Source organism: Acipenser ruthenus, chromosome 4, assembly GCF_902713425.1.
Source record: "Acipenser ruthenus chromosome 4, fAciRut3.2 maternal haplotype, whole genome shotgun sequence".
Lineage (NCBI taxonomy): Eukaryota > Metazoa > Chordata > Actinopteri > Acipenseriformes > Acipenseridae > Acipenser > Acipenser ruthenus.
The window spans coordinates 28200549-28220700 of record NC_081192.1 but is presented as its reverse complement, the minus strand read 5'-3'; the positions used below and the strand labels follow the sequence as shown (position 1 = coordinate 28220700).

The 20152-nt window shown below is 39.7% G+C and overlaps 1 protein-coding gene across 3 annotated transcripts in view; it reads left to right on the top strand.

Moving 5' to 3' along the window:
• The window catches only part of LOC117399764 (sodium/potassium-transporting ATPase subunit beta-1-interacting protein 3), a 154449-nt gene that overhangs the window by 118605 nt on the left and 15692 nt on the right, over positions 1–20152 (top strand). For 2 of the 3 annotated variants that reach the window (XM_059022266.1, XM_059022265.1), the window contains exon 5: positions 14296–14356. In XM_059022266.1, coding sequence (XP_058878249.1) covers positions 14296–14356 — 61 coding nt within the window. Of the gene's footprint in view, positions 1–14295; positions 14400–20152 lie in introns of all 3 variants that reach the window. The other variant, XM_059022267.1, reaches the window with a different exon arrangement.

Here is a 20152-nt window from a genome sequence, read left to right as displayed (position 1 = left end):
TTCTAGCAATCTTTATTCTATCACACTTAATAATGAAAAATAATGCAGATTTATTTCAAGAATGACAGGGAATACAGACAGAGAGGGGTTTACAGAGATTAATTGTAAAGTCATATTTTTAGATGGTTAATAACTAAGCTTGCTACTATTAGATTTTTATTTCTATGCCAAATCTATGACTAATATCGACATTTATTTTTTAAAGAATTTACCCTTTTTTTTCAATCTTTATTTTTCAATTCAAGCAGAGAATGGGTGAAATCAACCTTTATACTGAAAAAAAACCCCGGACTGTTTATTCCACCGCGAAGCCCCTTTATTATTCAACATGCAACAAAAGCATGGTCACCAACATTCGAATAGAACAACATTCTAATTAGAATGACGTTTGGTCAATGCAGAGCTATGCCTTGTATAGATAAAGATCCTACACAATTAAAAATAATGTCTCAAATAAACCGCAGAAAATTGAGCATATAAACATTTATTACACAGACTTTTATAGCATACATTTACTAGTAAAAATATGCACAGAACCAGGGCCGGCGTAACCATATAGGCAGAACAGGTGGCCGCCTAGGGTGGCACATTGAAGGGGGCAGCAAAAACGGTACATAATTATATTTTATACGTCACATTTCTTGTTCTGCAAAACTTATTGCTGATGTTACGGAACCATATCATGAGCAGTGGTGTAGTGGTAAATCTGGAAGTACGGGAACGCTGGCGGGGCAGGGTGATCGTGCCAGTGCGAAATCTAGTCTCCCCTATGAACACCAAAGTTACAAACTGACTGGCCTACCGGACACCCCACTTTCAACCGGAAGTATGCAATCACTCAACCATGAGTGCAATACAAACACATAGGCGGTCTTATAAGCAGAGTACTGGTCACAGAGAATGAAAAATTACTGTACCAACAAATGTATCCAGAAAGGTGATGCAGATTTCAAAGCAAGTACAGCCAATTTTATTGGAACATTTTAGTTTTAAACAAAGCACAGGCTTTTTTTTCAAGCCAAAGAAGCCATGCTGCATGAATGCATTTTGTTTAAACTATGCACTACCTTAACCGAGGTTTTCATGGACGTTTAAATCTGTGTTTTTGCTACAGTTACGATTTCAATGGTAACTTAAATGTAGCATTTTTTCTATTTATAGTACTTGAAGCACGCTAGGAACCTTTGTGGTCTGGGTCCCCGTTTCTGCAGGGGACTTATTTTCCAGCAGTACCAGGGCAAGTTGGGATGGGGGAGGGGTCCTTTCATTTAAAAGCAGGTGGCCTGTGTACAAACGGCGAAACCGACTGCTTGGGGGTACTACAAGAAATAGCTCTTACACTTTAACACTTTCCTCATGTGGCTTTGTATAAATAAACTATTTTATTTTGTTAAACTTACCCAGTGCTGTTTGTCCCACTTATTCATTTAAGTAAAATGAATAAGTGGGACAAAGGGGTGTCTCTGTGCTACATACTGTTTTAAAGACTTTAGAACCATAACAATACGAGTACTGTATTACTGTGCTGTATCCTTGTATTATTCGCCAGATTGAGGTGTAGAGAGCAGGTGTGCACATTTATTAAAACTCGTTTTCAGAGTTACAAACATTTCAGACTTACGAACAACCTCCTCAAGGTAGATATATAATACATGGATGAAACCTATATTTGCATATTGAGCAATTCGAAAAAAAAAAGTGATAATAGCACAGTAGTGACGTCATAAAATGATAATTCTAGTCTAGAGGAAAATATACTTGAACTTTGACCCATTCGATTCCTCGAGACCATCACTTTCAATTCAAACACAAAATGTCTCATTTTCAATCACTCGACACCCACAGTACAGAAATGTTCATTAATGATCAACAAAATGAGAATACATTAAAAAAAAAAAAAAAGATGTAAAACTGGTACATTTGCATCTAAAAAAAACTAACTGTACTGCTGAACCTCGTCTTCTTTAATATTAGCATCACAAGGGTATCCATGTATTATAAAAAAATAATAGATGGGCCTCTTCAGTGAGTTACAGGAAAACAATTCCATCTCGGGTTTCTGTGACAGTTTATGACGTCACAGAAACCATGGATGAAATTACTTTCTTGTAACTCACTGAAGCCCCTCTATTATTTATTCTCTCTCTCTCTCTCTCTCTCTCTCTCTCTCTCTCTCTCTCTCTCTCTCTCTCTCTCTCTATATATATATATATATATATATATATATATATATTTCTATGTTACCATGACAACAGACCCCTAAACTGAAAAAAAAAATCCAGAGATTGGTTACATTCATTCATATGAATGTGACTAATATTTTTTTGTCATGTACTTTTGTCTAGCACCAGATGCAAAGTGCAAAAGCTGTTTTGTGGTTTGCAAATTTAGTATTCCACCAACTGACTGAATGTGACTGAGGATAATACATTGCAATACTAATGATTCAAGCTCCTTATTCACTGAAAACCCTTGCTGAAAACACTTGACTGGCCATTCGAAAGAAGCAGCAAGTTTTGAATAACTTTCCATAAATCTGTAAAAGATTGATTATTGGCCATGTGCTCATACAGAAGGACATCAACTCTGTCATTCATATATATATATATTTTTTTATTTTATTTTTTTATATACAGCAAGCACTTATCCAATTATGATAAAACTTAATAATAACAGTCTTTAATGCAAGCCATTGAAAATCAGAATCTAGGGATATGCAGAAGGAATATATGGAGGAACCTGCCTGAATTGTACTGTATGTCACAGTTAAATATTTTACACTGTAAATATGGTGGATGTAGGCCATAAAGATCTACTCTTTTATTTAACTGATAGCACTAATTTTGTATTTAAACCTCTGTTAGGAAATATATATTACAAAAGTCTAGAGCTGTTTGTTTAAAAATAACTTGTATTTAGTGTAATGAAAGCTATTTAACTTTAATCCTGATCCTGTATGCAGCCATGTATATTAGATGCTTGATATGGCCAGTAGGCCACCATTCCTTGAATTCTGTAGAATTCAACATTTTTATGAGGACACACAACACCTCAATTATTTATTCATTTTTCTAGCAGGAACAGGCAAACTAATGATGGTTATAGTCTCCTTGTATAAGAACTGAAGTATCTAAGCTTTTGAGAGAAATACAACATTTGATAAGACCTAAAAGTAATCTGTAGCTATGTGGCAATGCGCCCCGCCCCTGTGTGTATTTGTGTGTTATGTGTTGTATGTTGCGTGCGTGTGTTAATGTCGGTGTATAGATTGGTACACGGGATATAAACGGGTTTGTGTTTCACGTGTATTTAAAAAGGTAGATTTGTATTTAGGCACGAGGAGGGCACAAATCACTTCACGTGCTGGTTAAATGTAATATGTGAGCACGGGGTTGCACAGAATTAATTCACGTGCTGGGATTCAAGTGAATAATTAATTAGTAATTGAATCCCAGCACAACAGTATATATAGATGCACATTTCATTCACTCAGGGTTGGGTGTTCGAGAGTGGAGAACGGGTGTGGAGAAGGAGAAACTAGAAAGTGAAAGAAAGTGAAAGAAAGCGTAAATATAAGTGTTTGTTCTCACCGTGTTTGTTTGTCTCTCCGTGCACTGTTTGTTAAGTGTTTAGTACGTTTTGTTTGTCTATTTATTTTGGCGCAAGTGCCGTGTCCTGTTTTGTTTTGTGTTCAAACCTTTTATTTTCTGTGCTGTTAATTATTAAATGCTGAGCGCGATCACGCGCTCAGCTTAACCAAAATCCAAGTCTCTGTGTGTTACTTCCTGGCTCTGGTCTGACACCACCCACTGCGGCCGTCTTTGTGACACGTGGTGTCAGAAGTGGGATCTACAGCGCCTCCAGGACTCAGGCCAGAGCAGGAACAGCATTTTTGGATTGAAAAAAAAAAGAGGAAAAAAAAAAAAATGGCAGAAGACGCCATCAAAGTGCGGGACTGGATGCTGGAAAATGCTGGGCTGGAGGCCCAGTCTATACCAGTAGTCGTCCGGTTCCTGCAGTTTATGGATAGGGAGCGATGGGAGGCATATGCGAGGGAACAGACCCTAAGCACCTGGGAGGAAGGTGTGGGGTTGGTCCTCAGCTACCTGGAGGGAGTTATAACTACAACAGCCCAGGTAGCAGGTCCACCAGCAGAGGAAGAAAGCCTGCTGTCCCCGTCTCCACCAGCAGAGGAAGAATGCCTGCTGGTTTTGCCTCCACAGCCCGAGCGGGAGGAGCCAGAGCGTCCACAGCCCGAGCGGGAGGAGCCAGAGCGTCCACAGCCCGAGCGGGAGGAGCCTGAGCGTCCACAGCCCAAGCGGGAGGAGCCCGAGCGTCCACAGCCCAAGCGGGAGGAGCCCGAACGTCCTACACCTGAGTGGGAGGAGCCCGAACGTCCTACGCCTGAGTGGGAGGAGCCCGAACGTCCTACGCCTGAGTGGGGGGAGCCCGAACGTCCACAGCCCAAGAGGGGGGAGTCGGTGCGTCCACAGCCCAAAAGGGAGGAGTCGGTGCGTCCACAGCCCAAAAGGGAGGAGTCGGTGCGTCCACAGCCCGAAGAGAGGGAAGTCGGGGCTTCCACAGCCCTAGGACCCAAGCTGCCAGCAGAGGGAGAATACCTGTTGGTTCACCTGCTGCTGCCGTCCTAAGAGCCAGAAGGGGAGGAATTGCAGGCTCAACCCCCTGAAATTTTCTGGGGGGGAGAAGGGCAGGATGCTGGTGTCCCCCAGCAGCCTCTAGTTATGCTGCTGAAGGGAGCACGGCGCATGCCAGCCCAGCCGCCACAGCAGAGGGAGCCAGCACCGCCACAGCCTCCCTCTGAGTGGCCAGCATCAGCCCCATGGCCTCTGCCTCCACCGCAAGGAGCAGAGCAGCAGGAGCTGCCTCTGCCTCCGCCACCTCCACCGCTTCCTCCACTAGGAGCAGAGGAGCAGGAGCTGCCTCTGCCTCCACCACCGCCAGGAGCAGAGCAGCAGGAGCTGCCTCTGCCTCCACCATCTTCACCGGCAGGAGCAGAGCAGCAGGAGCTGCCTCTGCCTCCGCCACCACCACCGCCAGGAGCAGAGGAGCAGGAGCTGCCTCTGCCACTTCCAGGAGCAGAGGAGCAGGAGCTGCCTCTGCCTCCACCACCACCAGGAGCAGAGGAGCAGGAGCTGCCTCTGCCTCCGCCACTGCCAGAAGCAGAGGAGCAGGAGCTGCCTCTGCCTCCACCACCACCAGGAGCAGAGGAGCAGGAGCTGCCTCTGCCTCCGCCACTGCCAGAAGCAGAACAGCAGGAGCTGTCTCTGCTTCCCGTACTTCCACCACAGGGAGTACGGTGGCCGGAGCCCCAGAAAGGGGAGCTGTCGGTCACGAAGAAAGGGGAGGAGGTCTGGAGACCTGCTCCCACTGCAGCAGTTTCGCTGCCGGAGATCGGGGGAGAGGTCAGGAGACCAGCATCCCCCGCAGCAATTTCGCTGCAGGCGTGGACCAGCAGGCTGTCAGCCGTGCCACTACCGGCAGGGGTGCTGACAGCATGGCCAGCCATGGGCCCACTAAAGCCTCCCTTCCCAGCCCGAGACTTTGTTCTGGACTGCTGGATTTTTAAGGGGGGAGGTGGCCATTGAGGCCATGTGTGCTGGCATATGTGGCAATGCGCCCCGCCCCTGTGTGTATTTGTGTGTTATGTGTTGTATGTTGCGTGCGTGTGTTAATGTCGGTGTATAGATTGGTACACGGGATATAAACGGGTTTGTGTTTCACGTGTATTTAAAAAAGGTAGATTTGTATTTAGGCACGAGGAGGGCACAAATCACTTCACGTGCTGGTTAAATGTAATATGTGAGCACGGGGTTGCACAGAATTAATTCACGTGCTGGGATTCAAGTGAATAATTAATTAGTAATTGAATCCCAGCACAACAGTATATATAGATGCACATTTCATTCACTCAGGGTTGGGTGTTCGAGAGTGGAGAACGGGTGTGGAGAAGGAGAAACTAGAAAGTGAAAGAAAGCGTAAATATAAGTGTTTGTTCTCACCGTGTTTGTTTGTCTCTCCGTGCACCGTTTGTTAAGTGTTTAGTACGTTTTGTTTGTCTATTTATTTTGGCGCAAGTGCCGTGTCCTGTTTTGTTTTGTGTTCAAACCTTTTATTTTCTGTGCTGTTAATTATTAAATGCTGAGCGCGATCACGCGCTCAGCTTAACCAAAATCCAAGTCTCTGTGTGTTACTTCCTGGCTCTGGTCTGACACCACCCACTGCGGCCGTCTTTGTGACAAGCTAACAAACTAATTTCATAAATCTTAGTTGCTTTGCAATTCTATTAGTTACATACTTCTCAAATGTTCATGTTATAGCATGTTAAAGAAACACATGTTATAGCAAATGTGTATTTTCATCTTATAACATAATACCTGATACTACTTTAGGCTAAAGAAAATTCCATGCTTTATTATCAGGATATGTGTTACGACTTGCACTTCCTGGGCCATTTATGTTACTGGCTGAAATGTTGTCAGTCATTAGAGGAAGGAGCTGATTTGTTAATGAAAGGGAAAAAGTAATTGAAAGGATGGGGACAATTTCACCCTCTGGGTGAAATGACCAAGCAAATTGGAGCATGGCTCGCAGACATTGATTTAGTACCAGATATCATGTTTTAAAATAAAAAGGTTTTTTTTTAGAAAAGGGGGTGGGGGGGGGGGGGGCAACAGAGGACAAGCATTCTGTATTAGTGTTTAAACTCATAGATTCATATTTTATTCCGCCTGCATACACCTGGGGGAGTGCTATAAATCAATGAAGTTTTTGAAAAGTTGAGAGGAGAGTGCTACCTTTTTTAGAACCCTGCCTTTATACTTGCATGAGTGATTTAAAAAGCCTCTTCAGTTGTCTCAAGAGATAGAGGGAGGAATGAGTGTGCCATTCACTTGTGGTTCCACCTATATTACTAGATTAAAAGCTACTGGCTGGTGTTTATGTGTATTAACCAAGCTGGTGGCATACCATCTGCTTTGCCTATCCAGCTGCCCCATCCCTCCCCCTCTACCCACCACCTTTTATATGAAAAACCAGACTATTTAAATGTAAAGTTCGTGTGGATATTCACTAGACAGTGCACAGTTTCAAAAACTGTAGGCTCATCAAGAACCCCTTTTGAATTTGTCCGTAATCCCAGAGCAATCATGGGGAGCATATGTTGGCTGCAATGTGCAGTCATACAGCTGCTCTGCTTCCTGATCCCTGAAGAAAACGGATTGCAATTCTGGAATTAGCAGATTTATAGCTTACAAGCAGAAATCCCCTAACAATCCATACTCTGCAAAGAAAACTGGGATATACTGGAAACCTTTTGACAGCAGTGTTGTACCAAGGATTAAAAACTTGGCTTTCGTAGCCGGGAAACCTGGTGCTTGTGACTGTATAGACACTGGAGCCATTGAGCAAAATGAATAGTATGGACCCTAAAGGGTCACCATGTTATTAGTTCCTGCACATAATTACTATTAAGACTGCCTTAATATTTACAAACAGATCACCACACATCCCATAGCTTCATCTGCACTCAAGGAAACATAATCTGCTAAATGTTTTGTTGATTGGAATTACATTACAACAGTACCCGTCAAAACTGGGACACTGTTAAATTATTGATAAGACTAATTAAACCATTTAAATATAAGCTATTTTAGCAGTTATTTAAATAGCCATCCTCTCAGTTTTAGTACTTTTTTTAAGCAGCTGGCTAATTTCAGTACACTCCTGGGTGTATAATTTGTGGCTCATTAGTTTAAGTAGCCATATTGTGTTATACATATTGCATACTTTTATATTTGTTAATAATAATAATAATAATAATAATAATAATAATAATAATAATAATAATACATTCAATCATTAAAAATACATTTACGTTTTGCCATTTCCTTTCTTTCTTTTTTATACTCACTGCGTCTGTATAGCTCTATTGATGTTGTTGATGTGGTTTAACCTGGTGGATTTGGATGCTTGCACCCTCTTGCTGCTCTGCCTAGTGTCTGCGTTAAATCCTGCCAGAACTGAACAGCTATGAAATTACCATATTATAGATAATTGTAGATTCATATTGAATATAAACTAAATCTAAATATATGGCAACTGAGGAATAAACACGTACGATAAACCATATTAGACACAATTGTGGCATTTTTTATTTTTATAAGTCTGTGTTAAGGTGCTTTATGAGTTCAGGAAACTGCACCTCAGTTTAGTTGCCTCCCATAGATGTATTGTAGGTTACATCAGCCAAAGTCTTCAGCAGCATCAAGATCACTGTTGTGTCTTGCCAGCAAAACAAAATAAATCTTGAGCCAAAGTGGCAGATCACTAGATGGCGCCGGCTCTTACTACACCAAATACACTTTGGCTGATCTAGCCTACGTTACATGTATCTATGACAAAGGCAAAACATATCTGAGTAATAATAAGAACCATTGCATCATAAAATGTTAATGGACAGTAACAAAAATAAATAATAATAAAGCTGCTTGCACGGACCTTTCTGTGTTTTTTCGACCCCAGTTCCTATAATGAGACTGAGGTCTTCATGCCTACTTTGTGTGCTTGAAGGTTCTCAGAATTATTATCGACTGGTTTGTCATCTACGCTGACTCTTGCTAGAATCCTGCTAACACCCAATTAAAATTATAAATTCATTTTGACATGCCCTTGAAGTGAACCACCACAGCTTCTTCTTCTTCTTCTTCTACTTCTTCTTCTTCTTCTTTTTTTTACTGAAAAAATATATTTTACTGCAGCAAACATACAGCATGGATTCTTTGAATTAGGGCTTTTGTAATGGAGTTACTGTGGAGATGCCCAATCATAACAGCTCAGTTGAAACAACAGCTTGTGATTTTAATTATGTTCTTACAACACAATAAAACAAGATCTTTTAAAATGTCATTATTAACAAGCTGATTGAAAAAAACACAGAGGAGGCTGCAGATGCATGTGAAGCAAAATCTACTTGACTTGAAATGGTCTTCTGCAGTACTTTGTTCAGTTATTTACTCTTTGGGGAATTATTTTTTCAATTATTTATTTATTTTCTTACAGTGTACAGCTTTGCATCATCCTATAGAATTAACAAATTTTGCTTCATAAAGTCAAATAAAACCTGCTGAATAATGTTATCTTAACATATTGAATTACATACCGCTTTGTAGTTTTCCATATACTTAATGAAAAACTGACACAAATGTAAAAATGTGACATTTCAAAATCTAACTTGAAATACTGTACTACTATTATAGCTTCCTTTGGACTTTTGCAATATCATTTTTTGTTTGTTTCTTTGATTACATGATGTTAAATAAAAAAATCTACATTATGTTCATATAGACCGCAAAGGGTTAAAGTATACTCGCCGTTAAAGATGTTTTCAGAAGTAGAAAATCAAGTTGTACCCAGATCTAATCCTTTCTCCAAGCGGGCTTTCCGATCTCAGAGCTCCCAACAACCACTCGTCAGTAGTGGAAACAGCTCAGCATCTTAGTGCAAGCATTTTCTCCTGGCTGGCTCGCCAACTGTAGGGGAACTAAAATATATATATATATTATTCAATTCAAATATATGTTTATTTGTATAGCTATAGCTCAGAAAAGAAAAGAAAAAAAACTTTAAGTGGACAGAGCTGCATGCTCTGGGCTACAGCAAGAGCTAAAACTGAGCAAAGAACACAACAATCCTTGCAGTTTTATAATTGCCTGCACACACCCTTGCAGTGACGTATTTGGGGTGTAATTTATGACGCCCTGTAGTACCTCTATTCAGTTGACTTGGCACTTTCTATTATGCCTGGTAACAGCCCCCAAGAAAAAACATTCCTGTATTCCTTATCCATGAATGTACTTATTCCCCTTCTGCCTAAAAGCCTGTTTTACATTCCTGAAATCAAGTACCCTACCAAGCTTGTCTGTTGTTGAATAAAACATTCTAAAGAATAGTTTGTTCAAATTTATAAACAACTACAAAATTCCTACAGACTTCATCTCCCTAGTAGTATGAGTTTCTGTACACCAAAGATTGGTAGAGATGCACCAAAGTTTTCACAGGAATTTGGACCACACTTTCCAGCGTTAAAAAGGTATTTCCTAGCATTGTGGCCCAGAGGAGATATAAAAGCTTTATCTCCATGTTGCAAGTCAGTTAAATCATGGTGGAAAAGACAGCAGATCTAAAAGCTGTTGATAATTAGCTATCACTGCACAAATTCTTGACATTTCATGAGGAACAGTCTCAAAAGTAATTACTGTACTTTCTAGAAAACAGACCACTGCAGATTTCCCAATGATGCAGCTGTGCAGTGACACTGTTGCTGTTACCTAAGAGCGTGCAACCGCAAGATTCAATATGTTATTGTCGTATGTCTATAGACTGCTAATGGAGAAGTCATTTATATAGTAGGTGTTTATTGTTCAACCCCAGTGGTTTGAAATTAATGCTTCTAGATGCCTGTGAATACTGGATTATCTCTATCACCACCAGACAGGGAGTCAGCAGGGACCACTCGGTTTAGAGAATCAGTAACTGTGCACTATGCTCTATTCAGCCCTCAACAAATTAGTAATTAACAAGACAGTCAGTCAGGTTTGTGGAAGCATTACATCATTGTGAACATGTGGGTTGCAGTGCGTAGGTGTAGGGGTGATGTAGGTGCTCCAGACAATGACAAACACAAAGTTCACAGTTCAAGTTATTTTTCTTTTGCTTTTGTGGTCTCCTTGACTGTTTAAATAATAATGCTGGCTTTACCCAACTATGGGTATGGCCAGTGTATAAACCAAGGGGTTGCAGTTCCGAAATAATAATACAAAACACAGACACACAACACAGATACAGACACTTCTCCAGACAGTGCGTGCTCTAGGTGCAGGTGTGGTGCTTAAAACAGTGGTGCTTGCTTGTGTACAGGTTGAGTGAAGTCCAGGTTTCTTACTGGTTTGAAGCGGCAGCTCCCAGATTTGTATTAGCCGTCTGGCAAAGACAAGTGTACACAGTTATGAAAAACAAACAAAACACTTCACTCACGATTTCATAGTCCTCGTTTCCTCCCATTAACCACAACAAAGGAACCGATTACAGTGTCACATCCCCCTAAAGTACCCTAATCCCAGCCCCCTCTGATAGCTAGTTCAATCACGTCTCCTCCAATTCATGACTGAAACTTCGCTCACCATACTAGGGCGAGGACTCCTGGTACTGTGATGCCGCCCCCTTCCTGAATGGCTGGCTTTCGATTGACCCTGGAATGAACTGCCCAACCATTCAGTACGAGGCACACAGTTACTGTTGTACAGTGCTCTCACAGGTTGAGAGGGAGATTGTTGATTCAGATTTATTCGCGCTCTGTCACAATTATACATTAAAAAGCAATTCTGTTAATCGAATTGGAAATACATTTTTTTGAATATATATATATTTTTTTAGTGGCACAGTGTAGAAGGAATAGGAAGTTATAATTGAATTTATTTGGGTCATTTTATTCATGCGGTGCCTGGCTTGAGAGGATGAGATTGAGTTGCACAACTCAGGAACATGCTGCCTTTTTGTAGATATGGGTATCATGCAATAGATAGATAGATCAAAATGAAGGAATATTCTCCTAGTCATAATATTGACACCTTGTGATAGAGAGCGAATGAATCCTAGTCAACAATCTCCCTCCCGACCTGTGAGGGCGCTGTACAGTATAACAGGAACAGTGTGCCTTGTACTGGATGGTCTGGCAGTTCATGCCAGGGTCAGTCAGAAGCCAGCCATCCAGGAAGGGGGCGAAGTCACAATGCCCAAAGTAATCGCCCTAAAGCGGTAGGCGATGTGTCAGCCTTGGATTGGTGGATACATGATTGCACTCGCTACTGAAGGGGGCGTGACTGAGGGTATATCAGAGGATGTGGCAAAGCAATCTGTTCCTTTGTTATGGCTACAAAAGGACCAGTGAAGGAGTACTGAGTTCTAAAGAAACCATGAGTTTTTGTGAGCGGTTTTGTTTCTCTATTAAACTGTTACATTTGTCATTTATAGAAGGCTAATATCCGGGAGCTGTAGTCAAACAGCATGTATAAACCCATAAATCACTACTTTCACTAAGTGTGAGCCCTCGTGTGCTCCACATCTATCCTTGTTTATCATGTATATGCATGTGCTGTATAAGGTTGCTGAATATTCTTTACAATCTATTGATATGCTTATCAATAAACTGTATTCCATACTTGATTTGTCCAGCTAATTGAAAAGCATACCAAAGCAGCGGTATGCAAACATGGCAAACTCTGCAGGAATTGTGCTTTATAAGAGGGAACTATATCCCAGTTGCTGGAAGTTCATGTCTTGAAACCAAACCTCAGGTTTGAACCCCATACTGTCAGCCTCATTGTCCAGTGGATTTTACATTGTGTGCTCTCCTGTTTCCTTCCTTTTAATCATTTAACCTCTGTATTGTATACAGCTTAGCCTTTTACTTTTACTTCCCAAGTCTAGACTTTTCCTACAGTACTTATGGCATTGGCAAACAATGACGAAGGTTAGAAATTGAATCATTCTTTGAAACCATTTTGACTCTTAATCAGTTTTTCCATTATCAATGCATTATTCTGGATTGTTGTAAAAATGTTTACAAAGGCATGAATCAGGTATCCCAGAGTCTTGACTCAATTGAATAATGGTGAAATGGGTTATCTGATTAATACAGTCATATTACTTCTGACACCTAGTTTTTCTTGTGACTGATGTCATTGTCATTGATTGCATTATTATTGATAGGTATGGCAGCCTTGCAGTCTTTATTTTGACAGCTGTTAAATATAAATATTTTTTAATCACTTATATTGTTTCTTCTTCTTCTTCTTCTTCTTCTTCTTCTTCTTCTTCTTCTTCTTCTTCTTCGGTAAAACTGTATACAATGATACACAAGGAGGATTCAAATGTAAATGTTTATGAAAGTTTTCTTAATATCTAGCTTCAAGTTATATATAACAGTGTAGTTGGAAGCCAACAATTATTTCTATGTAGTATATGAGAGACAATTAGAACCAAGCCCATTTCTACAGGTCTGGAAGTAGCGGTTAAACCCCAGGGCCACAATCTCTCTTGTATCCATCACTGAGTGCCCTCTCAACTCCTTCACAAGCCACATTTATAGAAGAACAGCATGCAGGTGGGAAATACAATGGCATTTTAGTTTAGGGTCAGCATTGTGACAGATATTGAAATGTTTAGCCATAATGGTAGGTAAGGAATATCAGCCTTATAATTTATGCCTGAATTAAATTAAAATGCTGTAGTGATATACATGATAAATGTGTTTTTCTGGCAGTGTTACTAAGATATATTATGATCTCATTGTATTTTCTCTTCCGGCAACTTATTTTTAGAGGAAATGCATGTCACCTTTGCTAGACACCTTTTAGTATTAGCAGCCTTTGCTACACAATACGCCTTTGCTAAATGTTGTAAAGGTTGAATGGATCCATATGTGAAACACTTATGCTGTTCTAGGAAATGTTTATGCCGTTTTATCTGAGGTATCATTTCAGATTCAAAGAGCCAGCCAACACAGATTTATAACTGAATATAAAAATCCTGTGGTTTTATCATAAGCTGTGGATGAAGATTTATCTTGTGCTCTGTTAACTTTTTGACTTTTCATTTTTTTAATAAGCACTCTACTACTCTCGAGTTAGAGAAAGCATTTCCCAATCCTCTCATGTGGTTGATCTCCTTGGTAGAATAAGTCACTGTGTTTACCCTGTACACCACTGAGTGTTTTAATGTTGTTGTCTGTTTTCTATAACCATTAGACAGAGAATAAAAAATGCATGAGTTTTTAACAGCACTCTTATTGCATTTTGACTAACTCCTCAAGAAATCATCCCTACAAATTTGGTTATTCAGCAAAAAGCAGCTTGGGATTAAATCACACTGTTCAGCTAACTTTTTTTAAAATGCATTTTTGCATTTAATTGTTAGGTATGAAATGAGTCAGAGCCAAACCGATGATCAGACTTTTTTTTTTACACAAAAAGTCAACAAACAATAGAAAATGTGTTTAACCAGACTATACAGCAGTTTCATATTTGTGTGCTCATTAAACATGTTTCATGATTACACACACACACACACACAAAATATAATTTTGTTTTTTACATTCTGACTTGTTTCTACCAGAATCTACAGATTGTCCAGGCTTAACCTCTACTGTATATCAAATATGTTATACAATCCTGAAATAAAATGACTCTAAATGTTTTTCTTTGCCTCTTTTCTCTGCAGCTGATTGGTTTTGTATATGCCTGCTACGTGATCAGTGTCTTTACAGAGGAAGAGGACAGCTGTAAGTACTGACACCCTCCAGTCCGTCTCTGGAGCTCTCCAGGGTGAGACATAATCTTGAACTAACCAAGAATAACCCATTTCAGCCAATCCATTAGTATTCTTTCACTCTTTTGGGTGCTTGGAATCTGAATTAGGTCATCTGAATTAGATAATGTCTTTTAAGAGCAGTAATATTCACAAGCATCAAACAATAGGTCTTCTAAATTTAGTGAACTCTTAGTCAATAATGTGTTAATTAAAGTTAGTCTAAAAGCACACATGATTTTGTCTGGTGTGTCTGGTGACAGGTTGCTTCAGGCAGTCCTTGATGTTATTGAACTGAATCAGGGAGCTGAGCCTTTGTCATGGTAATTTGGTGTGCTCATATAAACAGCAGTAGCTCAGAGATAGCACTGACACTAAAGGATCATGCATGAGGAGAATGCATTAATTGTCACCCGTAGCTTTTTGACTTCTGTTTTATGTCACACTGCTTTATGAAAAAGTTGTGTGCTTAGAAAGACCTAAACATACCAGAAGCCTGTGTTTATTTTACTTTACTGGCATGTCAGTTGTCAAGTCTGATTCATGAAGTTTCTATTTGCATGCAAAAGAAAATGTAGTGTTGCTTTATATGTCAATAAAACACCCCCACACCTGTACATGTCAAGATTTCTCTGTTGACAAAGAAAGAAAAATTAACGGAGATTGAAGAGATCATTTTAAAAAGCCACGTCTTGTAACCTGGCATGTGATAATTGAGCTTAAAAATTGAAGCATTTGGATGAAAAAAAACAACAAAATATGCCTTTTTAAAGGATTTTTAATACTATATATAAGGTGATGCTTTGCGATGCATCTGCAAGTTAAAGCCATGGATCAGAGGGGGTGTAGGATCTACCTCATGGGGTGCACTTTTTCATGCTACACCGGTTTTGGATCGCCTATACATGCTTTCCTATTTATAGTTAATAGCAATATTGACCATATTTGATACCTGTACAAAGTTATAAGCTAATATATTATAACTTACCAAAAACGGTAGCTCGGATTTATGGGCATGTATCGAAGAGGGAGGAAGTAAAGTCAAAATAATATCACGGTGCATGCTAATTTTGTGTAGGTAGCTCATCCTGAGCGGTAGCTCAGATTGTCAGAACAGCGGCCCGCTTTTTTTGGTTTGTTTGTTTTTTGTTTACATCAAACACATGGAGGGGCGTACTTACAACGCATTTTCAAAACTGATTCGCTGAGGGACCAGCAAATCAGATGCTAGTTAACACGAGCAGTAAAAGAAGAACACGCCCACTGCTTGTCTTGCAGAAATACTGGGTGCGTTCAGGGAGATCATTCTGCGCAGATTCTGTGCCCATGTTCACATCAAAATGTATGTTAAATATAAGCTCAAACATTGGTGGAGCGGGGCCCACGTTCCTGAACATTGGTGGAGCACGGGCACCACGGGCCCATATAACTCACCGCCTATGGTAATATCTACATAGTATATTGAATGGAAGTTGTCCTGCAGAAACTGAAGCTATTAGTACAGTATGTCTGGCTTGGTTGAGAAGATACAGCCATGCATACAGTATAGGTTTTAAGAAATTACACTGAGTCAAACACCTATAATAACCTTTTGAAAAATACAACCATAGAACTCCTCTTCAGTGTCGTTACATGTAGTGTTCACATTTGAGGTAGCCTCAAATATTGATAACACCTTGCCAACAATTAATTCATATTGTGGCAGAGAGAAAGCAAAGAAAAATCTTTAACACTTATGACTAAGGCTTTGTCACGGAGGTCACGGAAATCGAAAAATGTCAGTGAAATCTTCTAAATGGATGTAAAACAACTTTTGATTAGGCGCTTCCTTTATTTAAAAAAATGCAGTATGTCATGCACTGAAAATACAAATCTGCGAGTATCTGTAAATTGTTTGGTTATGTATGCACACAGCATTTACATGCAGCTTTGTAGGTCAACGAATGTTTTCTGTAAAGACAGAACAAGTGCACAGGAGAACAGAGGCTTTCTTTACAACATGCTGTTTATTTCAGAATCGTGAAAAACTGGTATTAAAGTCTGATTCATACAGTACTTCTGTTGCAGATGAATGCAATACGTCAGGCGCAGACAGCTAAAAGCTGTGCAGCTTCACTATTTGTTGTACGGGACACGTCGTGTTGCAGCCCTTTTGACTGCACAAAGTAGTCACAGCTGTTGTTCATACTTTAAATACAGACTGCATTTGCAAAATTGTATACATTTACATTTAAGTAGATGTGCTCAGTTTCTACCCCTTATACAAGAGGATTAAAAAAAATAAAAAGCGACATCGTTGGTACATGGGACCAGAAATTATGTTGAAGTATGTACTGTAAGTTTTGTACTCTAGATTAAACATTTAAACTTGTCAGTAGTCAAATGCAATAGTCTTTATATTATTGGATTTGGTGTACTATTTAAAAGCTCTTGTGTATGTTGATGTAGCTAAAACTACATTATTTGATGAACTTTCCACAAATTCTTGTTTTTTTGCCTCGCCTCACCTAGCATTATTTTGTGATTAGGCTTGCCTATAAACACATAAGAAAAATCCTATACCTTAAGTTTAAGATGTTGGAGCAGAGTTGGCAAGCTCGCATTGTAGCTGTATTACCTTCTGTCCTGATAAACAGATGAGGCTGTGTCGTCCAGTGTTTAAAGAAAAGGGCTTGTAACCAGGAGGTCCCCGGTTTAAATCCCACCTCAGCCACTGACTCATTTTGCGACCCTGAGCAAGTCACTTAACCTCCTTGTGCTCCGTCTTTCGGGAGAGACGTAGTTGTAAGTGACTCTGCAGCTGATGCATAGTTCACACACCCTAGTCTCTGTAAGTCGCTTTGGATAAAGACGTCTGCTAAATAAACAAATAAAAATAATAATAATAATATTTTAATTCTGATTTCCCAGACATTGGAGCTCTTTTCGCCTCATTATAGCTCACTTACTCTTCATGTTGATTAAGATATCCCAAACAGACAGCCACTTGCAAACACACCCTATTCTGCTCCATTAGACAGAATGGATGTTAGCTCCTGTCATTTGTTGTCAGGCTTTGCTCAATTAAATCAGCTTTACCTCTGGGACTATCATCAGGAGATTCATGTTTTATTTTATTTTATTATTACAGCAATATCTATAACACAGGAAGCAGTGACTACTGTACAAAAGTAGTGTTTTGCTAAAAATGTTATACACAGTCAATAACATTTTAAATTATTAAGTGCAGTTATTGCTGTTATTAATGGCTGAAAGAGTAGAATAGGTTTTGGTTGCATTAAAACCATTATCCTCAAACCACATATCTCTTTTTTTACACTAGATGTGTGAACGTTTCATATTAGATTTCCATTTGGTGGTTGGCAATATTGATTCAGACATTTATCAATTAAGTTCACTGTTCCTTAGTCCAGTACAATAATGCAATGTGTAGGCCACAAATACAAGTGGTGACAACTTTAATGTTTTGGTTGTACCTGTGCCAACAGCCCCCCCCCCCCCCCTACCCCCCCCCCCACAGCACACTGTTAAAGTGTGATATCTTTCGCATAGGAAAGGTTCTGCCTGATCATACCTACAGAGCATCCCTCCAAAATGTGCAGGGATAATCAAAATAAACCTCATCAGTAACTGACAATATATTTACAATAAACAAAATACATTATACGTTTAGGGTCCCCAAGTGTTTTTTGGCCTTCAATAAAGAACCCTTTCATTTAGTGGCATGTTCAGTTTCCCTGCAATTACTAGAATTTCACTAGAATTACTGGAATAAAAAATACATGGAAAAGTAATCTGCATATTTGCTATATATTTAGTTGCCTATTAATGTTAGTACCCTTTCTCCTAAGCAAATAGAGCACAATTAAGTGCTGTGATATATAGGTTATTATAATCCAGGGCTGGCAAATGAAACGTGAAACAAGCAATGTGATTGGTCTAGCAAGGTTCCAGCTGTCCATGTATTGGATGGATATGGACAGTTGGAGCCTTGTCACCTATTCTAAATCACTGCGCTGCCTAACAGAATTTAAAGTATCGGACGGTAACCATCTTGCTTTTACAGTTACAGATGTGCAGCTGTAACTATGAAACTGAGTGACCAATTACCTGCGAAAAAATCACAGATTAGTAAGTAGACATGCCTATTTGGATGAAGAACAATTAAATGAACTTGAAGATAGCAACTGCACAGTAGGATTACAGACACCCCGACTTTGTCACTTAAAATAATGTATTTTTTGTGGTTTGTAAATGCTACAGAAAAACACAAAAAGACACCTGCACGTTATCCACCCCTCTCAGACACATACCTTGAAAAATTACTGAAATCCGAGATGTCGTTGTATTTATTTTTATTCCTCCCGTCTGTTCTGCTCAAATAGTGCGTCTGCACTGTCAGTGACAAGGGAAAAAAATAACTCAGTGCTGTCTCAACTCTGCCCCTTGGTGTATCTTTTCAATGGCAATGTCCACAATATCATAAATACAGATGTACTTTCTTTTGCATGTTCCAATAAAATTAATTTACTCAGCTTAACTTAGTGTGTGGTTCAAAGTTATAAATGGGACTACTTTATTGGTGTAAGGATATTTAATAAAAAACAAAACTAATAATTTTTTGCCCTAAACATGATTTATGCTTTTTTTTTCTTCTTCAAATCCACTGTTTGACCTGGATTATAAATGCAATAAGGCCTTTCAGGGTGTCCGTATATGTTGACTATATGGACTTCTCCGAGGCCTCCATATATATTCAACGTATACGGACACCCTGTTGGGCCTTATTGCATACATATACGTACTTACCACAGAAGTACTCAGGTAGCCATAACTGTTTTGTTATGCTTGTCAGGATGTAATCCTACTGTGCAGTTCCTGTCATGTGCAGTGAAAGCGGGGGGTTGTTCAGTAAAGAAATAAAGATGGCAGTAAGTAAACTCTGTCTGTGTCCCCGAAGATTATTACTAAGAACCAGATTAACAAATGTATTTCAAACATTCAATAGCTATAAATCAAGAAAAACAACAAATCCACAACCTGTATCCTCTCTCCTATGCTCTATCAATCAATCAATCAATTTTTTTTTATATAGCGCCTTTCATAGTGGACCACCATCAGAAAGCACTTTACAAGAGGCAGTAACAAAAAGAAAATCCATAATACTTTAATTACAGAGAAATGCATGATACAAGATATACAGTAGAAAACAATGCATAATACATTAAATACAGTGGAAAGTGCATAATACATGATAGTAGCATACTATATGAAATAGTAGCAGCAACACAGCAGATAGTAGTAGATATCAGGTTTAAAGATCACGGAAAGCTAGAGAGAACAGGTGGTTCTTGAGGGTTGATTTAAAGAGAGCGACGGTGGGAGCATCACGCACCAAAGCAGGGAGAGAGTTCCAGAGTCGTAGCCATGAAGCTAAACGAGCGTTCTCCAAGTGTGGTGCACTTTTGCTTGGGGATAACAAGCAGGCCAGAGTCGGAGGACCTCAGCTTGCGGGCAGGGACATAGAGGGTCAGCAGGTTGAGGAGGTACTCGGGACCTGTGTGATGAAGGGCATTGTAGGTGAGCAGAAGAGTTTTGAAAATAATCCTGAACTTTACAGGTAGCCAGTGCAGATGGGCAAGACAGGGGGTGATGTGATCACATTTTTTACATCTAGCAAGGGATCACGTTTTTTACATCTGATAAGGAAAATGAAAGGAAAACACACGCCCCTAACATGGAGCTTGAACCAACTACCCTGGGAATCAGA